The sequence below is a fragment of the Medicago truncatula genome, chromosome 5 (genome assembly GCF_003473485.1).
Source record: "Medicago truncatula cultivar Jemalong A17 chromosome 5, MtrunA17r5.0-ANR, whole genome shotgun sequence".
Taxonomy (NCBI): domain Eukaryota; kingdom Viridiplantae; phylum Streptophyta; class Magnoliopsida; order Fabales; family Fabaceae; genus Medicago; species Medicago truncatula.
The window spans coordinates 43,710,256-43,722,834 of record NC_053046.1 but is presented as its reverse complement, the minus strand read 5'-3'; the positions used below and the strand labels follow the sequence as shown (position 1 = coordinate 43,722,834).

The following is a 12,579-nucleotide window of genomic DNA, read 5'->3' as shown; positions in this document are numbered from 1 at the left end:
TTATGCAATATTTGTATCAAATGAGCTAAAGTCACATGGGACAATCTTCCATGTCTTTATTAACAACTAAAAATAATAAATATTTTCAAATCATAAACTGTGTGCATAAGAAAAAGTAGGAAATTTCATATCATAGTAAAGCAAAAGACTATTGAAATGTCTCACGGGGGTTGGATTTTCTCCCATGTCCTTTGAGACAAAAAGCATATAAAAATATAAGGAAAAAGTATATAAATATGGTGATATAGTTATGGGGTTTGAAATTGACATTTGATTTATGAATTAATAAAGCTTTTGTGTACGTGACAATGTGTATGACCCCACACTGCAATTTCATGAGTGTGTCGTCTTAAGGTATTGTTTTTATTGAGTTGGCCTTGTTTGTTGGACATACTTGAGAGAATGCACTATTCTCTATTCTTGCTCTAAGGAACAAGATAAGTGCAAAAATACAAGTAGATATACCTATGAAGTTCACAACCATAAATTCACCAATATTTTTCATCTCGCTTCTTTCTAACCCAACAATTATCCTTTGTACTTTGTTGTTGTAAAGTTGTGCCCACATTCTAATTGGTCAACTAGGTAGTATATATCAGAGAATCTAGTATTGTCACTCATGTCCATACGTCAACAAATTATATATCCATAGGTGAAGCAGAGTTCAATAATAGAATCAATCAATTCTCAACTGTGGTCCAATGTTCATCATATCTTTGGGATCAAATTCTCATATATTCTTCCACCCATAGAAGTTAGGACTCTATGAATGGTAGGTAAATGGATGAATTGGATAAAAGTAACTTCGAAAAGAAATGTTTGGTCCCTTAAAAAAATCAGAAAAGGGTTGATTTTGAGTAAATTGATGATGATTAAAATTGAAATAAAGTTGAAGTGATTTGTGTTTAAATACAATCATGTAAAATAAATTTAATTATAAATTTTTATGTTAAAATCAATTATAGAATAAAATAATATAAATTTTGACTTTAAAAATAGAATTAATTCCAGAAACAAAATTACAATTTTTTAGGGGCAAAAATTATTTTATTTGAAAACATCCAAACATGTCAAAATATATTTTACACATAAAGAATCAATTTTTTGAGCCTCTAAAAGTTGAACAAAACAAGATAATAATAAATTAGTTCTATCCATTTAACTCAATTGTAACAAAAAAAATCCATTTAACTCAATTTGAAATACATTAAAAAAAATATTAATTCACCCATCATCCAATTAATAAAAACAATCTATATATTTTAACAATTTTTTATTGATGGATGTCCAATTTTATTTTATTTTTAAATAAAATATTTTAGGCTGCTATCAAACCACCGTGGATTACTAGAACACCGTCATCGAACCACCATTGTCGTCAACCTAGCGTGGTGCTGTCACAATCTGATCAGACCTCTGTCGCCGGAATACCATAGACTATAGCCGACGGCCGGCCGAAGCCACCATTTCCTTTATTTTTATTTTTATATAAACTTAATCATTTTAATACGTTAACCAATTATATTTTAAATATATTTCTAACTCGTTGGTTTAAGTTGTAGCGAATGAATTAGATTATTAGATTAAAGGAACATGCATGCACTTCGATGAATTGAATGGATAAAAACAAATGCATAATTTTACCGTCCTTGACGAAGAGCTGTAAATTTAGGACATCTCTTCTAGTAGTATAGATTTACCTCATGTAATGAATATCAACTTTCAATTAGTAAACTATGCTCCCCCTAAAATAATTAGTAAATTATTCTTAAATTTCTAGTTTTTAAGAGTACTCCTATTTGTCTCTGACTTCTCTTCTCCATCTTTATCATTCGTAAGTGACTGTGGTTTTGAATTATTTGTTGGTCTGAAATCACTCATTTTACATTTTTTTTTCATCATCTTTTAATCTAAATAAATGGTTTCTAACATATTGATATATAATGTTTTTTTTCTCACGTATTTTTGTTTTCATGATTTTGTCGTTTGAGTGTGAAGTTGTTTTGTCTATCGTACATCGTTTGATTTTTCAGCTTGTTCAGTTTTTTGCTTAATTTAGATTTGATAGACTCAAGAAGAGTATTTTTTTAATTTCATTAACAAATAAATAACAACTTAAGTTCTACCATTTTTATCTTTATACATATGCATCTAAGATCGTCACGCTCCTTAGTTTTTTAATCAAGAAGAGTTACAATTATAAACGTTGTACAAGATTATGCTAGAGTGCTAGACTATAATCAAAGTCTAGAAAGAAAGAAAAAAACACCATATGATGATTAGGGATCTCCCAATTAGCACAAGTACCTTGTGATATAAAAACTTTAAACAACATCCAGATAACAAACAAACAAGCAAGTAAAAGGTAAACAGAAAGAAGGACCTGAGAACAAACAACGTTGCAATGACAGCCATGGTTCTATACCAACCTTATTATGTATATCATGACATCTTTCTCTCAAGTTCTAACCACTCTCTTAGCTAGAAGTGAGCAACTATGGAATCTGTTCCTTATTTATTTCTTGTGTCTTTGTTGCTAATTATTCCATGTTTCATGGGGAAGAAAAGAAACTTCCTCAATCTGGACACCAAATTCCTAACTTTCTAGGCTGCTATATATCAGAAATTAATACTATTGGGTGAGGATCTCTGACAAAAGCATCTTTAAACATTGACATAGTTGAGCATAAAACCAATAACTATGTTGCTCGTAGAGGATGTGAACAAGTAACTACAAAAGTTACGCTACTAGAGCATCCAAAATTAAACTTTGCTAGCCATAAGTTATAATATTAGTCTTACATTTAGTTTTAAGAAATCTCTGCATTCATGCATTCGAGATATCAATGAGTGCTTGATTAAGATTAGATGATCCATATTTAAAGATGATATTTTGAATTATAAAATTGAAATTAAATCTATATTTGTTTAGATTGTTTGATCTTAATCGAGTGAACAAATATGATGTGTGAATGTGAAATTCCGCTAATTAATCCAATTTCTTTGATCTAAGGGTTCTTCTGCTAAATTGAAAACACTCCCCCAAGACCCAAAATTTCCAAAAGAGTGGAATTTGTTTCAATGGTCATTAATATAAAATAATATTAAATGTCTTGACGTTTACAGAAACATGCTAATTAATCGAAGAATTATTCTTGGAGTACACAACAATATATAAACAACATATTGTAGCTACTATCATATAGGAACGCTAATGAAAGTAGGTTTAAGGAGTTGACTCACCCATAAAGTTACGAGTTCAACTTCCGTCGATAATACAAGGACATTTTTAATAGATTATTTGTTAGTACCACGATAACCATTCGTTGTGTGCCTTAACACATGTCTTGACCTTTGTGAACCCCTCCAAAGCCTAACTCACGTAGACTTTACTTTTACTCTAAAAAAAAAAATGACATAGGTACACATACTCACATAAACTTTACTTTTACTCTAACAATAAAATGACATAGATACATATATTAACACTTTTGAAACAACAAATTTGTTTATAAGATATGTTTACACTAGAAAATGTATCATATAATATATTAATATAATCTTTTTTTATAAGCATGTATTTTATTCCATCATGGACCAACGTTTGAAAGTGATTTAAAACTATAAGCGAGGATGCTCCTTGTATATGAAAACTCAGTATCACGCATGATCACAATTGAGACAATCATCCAATTAGTGTTAGTGTTAGTTCATGCATACCAATTGATGACGCTCATCTAATCTTTCTAATCGAAGAATTTTATCAAAAAGCTCAATTTATATTATTGTTCTCTTATTTGTGTGGAATCCAAAAGACTTACATCATTAAGTCAACATCGACGGTCAATGCAATTTTAAAAAGGTTTTTATATTGTGGGTTTCACATTGTTGAAATATTCGGTTTATTACATGTATATATGTGTTTAAACATTTTCATCATTTGAACCAAGATTTTATAGTGAAATTCAAACTAATTTATTAAAATTTAAATCACCAAAACCATATAGCATATGTGAACTTCTCCACCCTAACAATTATCTTAGATGTATGGTCAGTTGTTGACATATTTCATTAAGCGACCTTCTTTTTTTTACCCATTCTTCTAAAAAAACCATACATTTGTCCGAAATTATACTACTAGACAGCAAAAAACCAAAATAGTGTCGTTGGACATAAGTATGCTTCGGAACAGCATGAAAATTGTACTTGTTTAGAAGTATACATTTGATGTACTTGGGGTGGAAAGTGGGAAGAAAAAAACTATTTTTTTTTATAGACATATAAAATGACATAATCATTATAAACTCGCATATATAAATGAAAGTGTTGGCGTTCGAATCTCAAGCCTAATAATTTAGAGTTAAATTAAGATTTGTGGAAAAAAAAAATCTCTTTATTAACTGATTTAATTGAGTAAGAACTTTAGGTCCAAATAATATATGGAGGACGAGCAAGTTAACTGCTATGTGAGTACAAATTGCACGAACGCAAGGGACTAGCTGATGGAAGGAGGGACACTAGACACTAGCTACTTACCATGTGAATAAAAATTGTTTGAGGCAGATGATGATGCCATTGGGTAGGACATTATTATTCAGGAACCCATAAATGGACCAAAGTAACTTGACAAAATAAGATCCAAAAGAAGAAGACTTAACCATGTGAGTTATAAGACTTGTCACATCAACCCAATATATATGGTAATAGGAGTGTTTCTTACCTTTTTTTTTTTCTCTCATATAATGTACTTATTTAAGTTCAATTTAGTTAGCTAAAAAAAATTCGATTTAGTAGATAACATTCATTTTGGTATTTGACTCGGTAACGAATAGTCACAATAGTTTTAAAATAATTCATGATTGTGCATGATGTTAATCAAAATAGTCTCTTGCGTTAAAATGTATCGCTAATATTGCAATATCAATCCCTCAATATACTTATTTATTGTCATTTTTTTTTTTGGTAAAATAGTCTAGTGGCTAGAGCTCACACAATTTAATTGTGGAGAAGTGGAGTGTCCGGGGTTCGAACCCCGGCTCCTGCATATAATATGCAATATCCCTACCAACTGAGCTAAACTCACGGGGATTATTTATTGTCATATTAGTCCTTATAAACACTTAATTACGGTCCTATCAATCCTTGTATGAATATAGTTAATGTCAGCATTGATGGACTATTTCAATGTCAGAAACTATTTTGACTAATGAAGTCCACAATCAAAAATTATTTTAAAATTATGATACATTAAAAGATTATTACGACTACTCATTACCCTTTAAAAAACCAAAGTGATTATTATCCTCAATTTCTTCTTAGTTGAATCTATTTTCCTAAACACGTGACAAGATTAATTTTAGACCACGATCAAGAGATTTCCTCCTATCTGAGGAAGGGACAATTCCTTTGCAACCAGTAGAAAATAGGAAAATTATTTTTTATACATCCATTATACATTCACCACTAAGCTGGAGATAAAAAAAAAAAAAAAAGAAAGAATTACGTAATAGATGTTATAAAAAAAAATAGAGGTAGACAATGATGTGTTAAATATATCTAGAGAAATTAAATGCGTATAAGATAATATTTTTGTATATTTGTTAATATTTATAAAGGTAGATGAGATTAAATTTAAAACCTAGAGAAATAATGGAACAAATATACTCATACCCAAAAACCTTCAGACAATGGATTTATGAGTCCTCTTATTCATAAGATGTTCAACTTTACTTTTCTATCCGATGTGAGACATATAATTCACACTTGTAGACTACAAACTTAGAAATAAAAAAATAATTCAATAAGAGACGGTTTGTATAACAATCTTATTGAAGTAAATAGATGTCTTGCATAAGACGATCCATAAATTTCATGCATTTAATATTATTAAGAGACAATTTGAGTATATTATTTAGAAAAATTAGATAATGTGTAGTTGAGTTAGACTCACATAAGCTCCTTATGTGCAACCAACTTAATTGAAAGAAAAATCAACTAATTGAATTTATATATATAAAATTTTTGTCATACAGCAGAGGAATTCGTAGTAAATGAATTTGAGCCATATGCCAAATTCCTTAGAACAGTACTTTACAACTAGCTAAGCTATGAAGGTAATAAAATAACAAATCTTGTGTGTTCATCCTCTCATCTACATGGTTGCTTTCATGCCCAACGAAGTTTTTTCAGTTATGCAATGGATTTGAGCTTCCATCTTCAGTTCATCAGACTTATTTTCTTGACCAATAGAATCAATGTAACAGTGATGCAACATCTTCAATCCTCCAGTATAACCATGTTGCCTCATTCTTAATGCAAATGGATGCTCACCATCCAACACCTGTAAAAAGACATAGTAATTAGTTTATCTTAATATAACAAAAACAATGACTCTTAGAATAAATAAAAATTAATGTTTTTCTATTGTTCATATTATATAACCTAAAATATTATAGGACATGCGAGAAACCAATAATATGGGAAAAACATTCTCTTATCCTAAAGCATATTTCAATTAAAAGAAACTTGATCTAACCTTTGATCTATTAATTGATTTATGGTCCGACAATGTCTTTGTTGTCTTGCAATCAATTTGAAGTTGCATCTTGACTTCTCCAATTTGTGACTTATCTTCTGATCCAACAGAATCAATATAGCAATTATGCAATACCCTAAGGCCTCCGGTAGAACCATGTTGCCTAGTTATTAATGAGAATCGATCCACACCAACCAACATCTATAAAAGAAAATTGGTTTATTTTAGAAATAGTGAATAACGTAATATAACAAAAAATATGAATATTGAAATAAATAAAAATTAATGTAATTTTCTTTGGAAAAATTTGAAACAATAAAAATCTACAAAAAAGCCTATGATAGTGTAACGAACCTTCCTGCTTCCAAGAACATTAAGAGTTTTCTCATAAGCATCAACTCGTGTATTTGGAAAATTGTAATCTGCAAATAAACAAATATTAACTTAGTTAATAATATTAATAAAAGATTCTACTTCTACTCTAGTTAGTTTCTATTTATTATATTTATATGAATGTTCTACTCTATAAATCAAGGTTACATAAAATAGTGACAAAAGGATAAAAGAAACAAACCAGAAGTCTGCCTTATGCGATGAATGGAGGAAGTAATACAAAGTGTAAGGAGAAAGAGAGTGATAAAGCCAAGGATGGATTTTGACGCCATAGGAGAGAATTGAGAGTAAGTAAGGTTTGTGCGATATTTGTGGAGAAAAAGAATAAAGCGATGCACAAATATATCGATTTTTGATTGAAGTTTTGAAGAATGTGAAATATTAGGGCTGGCACAACTTATTATATATATATCCTAACTTTTGGTTAAAGTATATCATCAATATACATAATTATAGGGTTAATAAAAACTAATTGCACAATCGAAATTTTTTGTTACAATTTTTGACAAAACATAACTACTTAAGTACAATTCTCCAGCTAGCTGCTTTTTGTTTTAAAATAAAAAATAAAAACTTAGATATAATTTTTTAGGTGTTTTTTGTTTGGTTCTTAACTAAAAATACATCTTATTTAGATATAACAAACTTTGAGAAAATCACGATAAATTTAGTTAAGAACCATGCAAAAATCACTTAGTTTTCTCCTAAAAAAAATAGCCCATTTTGGGTTGGCTTTTTTTCTTATTACAATTATATCCTTAAATAATTTTTTTTTTCTTATAATAATGTTATATTGTTGGTGTTATTAAAAAATATAAGAATTTTTATTATATTTGTTATATTATTGTTGTTATTGAAAAATGTAATTATGGGTTATTGAGTTTGTTACATTTGAAAGTCACAAATATTTTTATCTATAACTAGCGAAAAGACGGGCACGTCTTTCCGCTCTTTTTATTGACACTAACAGTATAACAAAAAAAAATTGAATTCATTTTTTTAATGACACCAACAACATTCTTTATATAAAAAATGTTTAAATGTATAATTGAGATAATGAAAAAGTAAGTATCCGTTTGTTTTAGATTTTAAGAAAATGGACTTTTCTTTGTATTTCTAAAAATAGATTTTTTGGAAATTTAGTTAAAAATAGTAGAAGTTATTTCATACTCATTTGATATAAGTTAAAAAAAGATTTTTACATTCACTACCTTAAATATTTATTGTTCGAGATTTTACATAGTAAAAATCACATATTTTTCAAAATGACATTTTTCAAAAATGATTTTTATGAAAAGCTATTTGAAATAGTTATTTTTTTAGAGATTTTTTCAAAATTTTGTATTCCAAAAAAATTATAATAAAATGATGAAATACTTAGAATGACATTTTAAGATAAGCTATTCAAACGAATTTTTCATTTGATGCTTTCTTTGAAAATTTCTTTGTTAAAAAAATATAACAAAAATCTATTTTACAAAAAGCTATAACAAACGGGCTCATAATCATCTAGTTTGTTACAATTTTTAAATGATAAAGGGAAAAAAAACTAATCATATATATATACACATATATATATATATAAATACTCATATCGTGTTTGTTACACTTTTATTTTAATATTTGAATTGTCGACTCTTATCTATTTATTACATGTGTTATTTGTATTCAAAATTGAGGATATTTTTTAAAAAGAAAAAGGCAACCCAAAAGAGCCGAAAGAGGTTATTTTCTTTTTATTTTGTATAGAAGTATAGATTATAATTTTAATATATATATATATATATATATATATATATATATATATGGGATAGGATCAAATGACACCAAGGTGTCAAATTAAATTTGACACCAAATCCTAGCCATTAATACGGTTTTAATCTAACGGCTCTCATAAACTCATTAAGTGCTCACATGCTTGATCAAGTGACCCACCTTTTATTTTTAGAAATAATTTATTCTTTCTTCTTTTGGTTAATTCCTTTCCAAAAATTCTCTGATTCTATTTTTTTTTTTTGAAGGATTCTACATGTTTATTCTTAGGGTTCTCTTGCACATGAGTTACCCCTATTTCATTACTCCAAAACCTAATTGCCGATATTTTTTTTTGCTATACCAGTATTTTATGCTTCACTTCCCTGGCGAAGACATGTTTGATTTTGTGAGAGAAGCATACTTTAGTTAAATTGAATGTTGTCTATTTCTATATCACGTCGTTTTCGTTGCATTATCTTTGTCTACGGTATGTCTCAGCCAAACTTGGTTACGGTGGCTTGTAGGATTTTGTGATTTCGGTTGGTACAGATGTTGCGTTACGGATTTCGATCATCGCGGTATGAATTACTCATAGCATTGCATAAAGAACTTAAATTAGAGAATTAGTCATTATTCACTTCGTTAATGTTTTTGGCATCCCTGGCCCTTCTCTAAAACAATTTTCTTTAAGGCTCTTCGGAAAAAAAAAATAGTTAATAGAAATAAACTTGATAAAGAAATGAGGTTGTTATAGGATGAGAAAAACGACAATTAAGTTTGGACAGCAGCCACAAAATTAAAGTTTTCGACTAGTATAGGAAAAGAGAAGATGGAAGTTGTGATGTTGAATAGCTTGGGAAGTGAAGCATAAAATAGTGGTATAGCAAAAAAAAAAATGGCAATTAGGTTTTGGAGTAATGAAATAGGGGTAAATCATGTGCAAGAGAGTCCTAAGAATAAACGACGTAGAGTCCTTAAAAAAATATAGAATATTAGAATTTTTGGAAGTGAATTAACCAAAAGAAGAAAGAATAAATTATTTCTAAAAATAAAAGGTGGGTCACTTGATCAAGCATGTGAGCACTTAATGAGTTTATGAGAGTCGTTAGATTAAAACCGTATTAATGGCTAGGATTTGGTGTAAAATTTAATATGACACCTTGGTGTCATTTGATCCTATCCCTGTATATATATATATATATATATATATATACATACAGGTATAGGATATATATATATATATATATATATATATATATATATATATATATATATATATATATATATATATATAGACACACACACACACATGGATAGGATCAAATAACACCAAGGTGTCAAATTAAATTTGACACCAAATTCTAACCATTAATTCAACATTAATCCAACGTCTCTCATCAATTCATTAAATGCTCACATGCTTGATGAAATGATCCAAACTTTAATTTTAGAAATAATGTATTCTTTCTTTTCTTGGTTGATTAGTTCCCATTTTTGTTATATTTTGCATCAATAGATAGATCATTGCCATTTGATTTCTCCCTACTATTTTTTATTTTTTAGAGAGTCTAATTATTAATTTTTTTTTGGCTTATCTTTGTATCAATTTTTTTTTTTAGGGAACTTATCTTTGTATCATGTTTATATTGGCTACGCTTTCATTTGTTGTATGGTATTATTCTTGAGTTCATGGTACTAATTTTTGTTGTTGACAAAATGCTGCTAATATTATTGTGTCGGGTGTTTTAGCATCTGTGTTTTGCTTTCGTTTAGTAGCATATGTTCTTTTTAATTTTGGAACTAATCATTCATTCATTATCCCAGGTGCTCTTTATAAATCAATTTTATTTGGTTTCTTGTAAGAAAAATAAAAATAAAAAAGGTCAATATGAATAAAGAAATAAGGATGATAAGCCCTTAAAAAAAGGATGGCCGTGAATAGTGTAAAGAAACCATAATAATACTATCATATAATTTTGGTAAATAATTAACCAAGAGAAGAAAGAATATTTTATTTCTAAAATTAAAATTTGCATCATTTGATCAAGTATTTGAGTATTTAATGAATTGATGAGAGACGTCGGATTAAAGTTTGATTAATGGTTATGATTTGGTGTCAAATTTAATTTGACACCTTGGTGTCATTTGATCTATATATATATATATATATATATATATATATATATATATATATATATATATAGAGAGAGAGAGAGAGAGAGAGAGAGAGAGAGAGAGAGAGAGTTTGATGCCGGTGGTTTAACGGTTCAAAACAACTTTGCACACACAACAAATCAAAACATTTAGAATTGTCGTGTTAATTAAAAACTGAGCAGTAATTTTATTGACATGACAATTATAAATGTTTTGATTGATTGTGTGTGAAATTTGCAACTAATTTAATTGATATGTCAATTCTTTTTCCATCTTTATATAAATTTATGAGTCTAATTTGCACACACAATCAATCAAAATATTTAAAAAAACTGGATGACATTTATAAATGTTTTGATTGATTGTATGTGCAATTTAATTGATATGAGAATTATAAATGTTTTGATTGATTGTAATTAAAGGATAAAAAAGAATTGACTGGATGACATGGAAAAAGTTGTTGACAAAAAATATTAAAATAAAAATCTAAGAAAATCTGTATAATAACTAAAAGGAACATATACTTCGAGATGACAGATTTATCGTAAAGAATTTTAAAGCTTGTGTTAATGAGCTTAGGATAAGAATTTGAGAAGCAATTTTATAATTCTGAATTCAAAAAATGTCAAGGTTACTTAAGAATAAACAACTATACATCATCAAAAAAATTTCATATGGTAGTGTGTGGTGGTGCGGTGGTTGCTGAATCTATGATTTAGTGGTGGTTGTGGTATGGGTGTGTGACATGAAAGAGAGGGTGAAAAATAGTATAAAACAATAATTTAGTGTTGAGATAGTACGATAAGAATTTGTTTCTCATTTAATCTAATGGATGGACATAATCAACTTTTGAATAATTTGATATTGTAGAAATTGATGCTAGTTGAGATAGATTTTTACTATAATTTACGATAAATTGAGTAGTAACGTAAATAGTAAGTAGGCTGATGATGTACTTTTACAACATTTGTTTTCTCAACACAATAACTTAATCTCACTCTCAAGGAATTAATGAGCTGAAGGAACATGTACGTACGTATATTGGACCACACTTAATTGTGAGCTGAAGGAGCAATTTCTAAACATGCTCTTGCATTCTTCTTTTTCCCACAAGAGAGAATTAATGTGTCAAATTAAGTGTGCATAATGAATTAGTATAATACTACATTAGTTATTTTGAAGGGGATACTACATTTTCTCATCAAATTAATTAATTGAAATCTAAACAATCGTGTACCTATGAAAAAATCTTAACAATCTAAGGAATGATAATATCAACAAAATGGAACCAATAGTCCAAACTCTAAAGGGTTCATTTTCTGATGCATCAAGAGGGATGTAAAGAAAAGACAAATCCTCCCTAAAGTTCTTTTTATTATCATATATAGTTTGGTGAAAAATATTTTAAACTTGAAATAAGGCTCTCAATTTTCAATGATAGATCGCAAATTAACTGTAGATGAGATTAAATTTAAAACCCAGAGAATAATGGAACACATAGCTTCTGAAAGAAAAAAAAAAACATATGATTCAATAAGGGACGATTCATAAGACGATCCATAAGTTTCATGCAACTAATTATTAAAAGACAATTTTAAGTATATGATTGAGAAAAATGAGATAATATATAGTTGAGATAGACTCACATAAGCACGTTATGTGCAACCAACTTAATCACACCGATTGCCTAAAGACTAATAAGTAATCCTCGAATTGGTAATTGAAAGAAAAATCAAGTGATT

General features: G+C 28.4%; 1 protein-coding gene across 1 annotated transcript; it reads right to left on the bottom strand.

The window, feature by feature from the left end:
* Positions 1 to 6,040: 6,040 nt before the first annotated feature.
* Positions 6,041 to 7,273, bottom strand: LOC120580516 (uncharacterized). The gene is made up of 4 exons (XM_039834204.1): positions 7,110 to 7,273; positions 6,890 to 6,957; positions 6,536 to 6,736; positions 6,041 to 6,340 (listed from the first exon to the last, which is right to left on the bottom strand). The coding sequence occupies exons 1-4, from the start codon at positions 7,198 to 7,200 to the stop codon at positions 6,152 to 6,154; spliced, it is 549 nt and encodes a 182-aa protein (XP_039690138.1). The 5' UTR covers positions 7,201 to 7,273; the 3' UTR covers positions 6,041 to 6,151.
* Between the last annotated feature and the right edge of the window lie 5,306 nt (positions 7,274 to 12,579).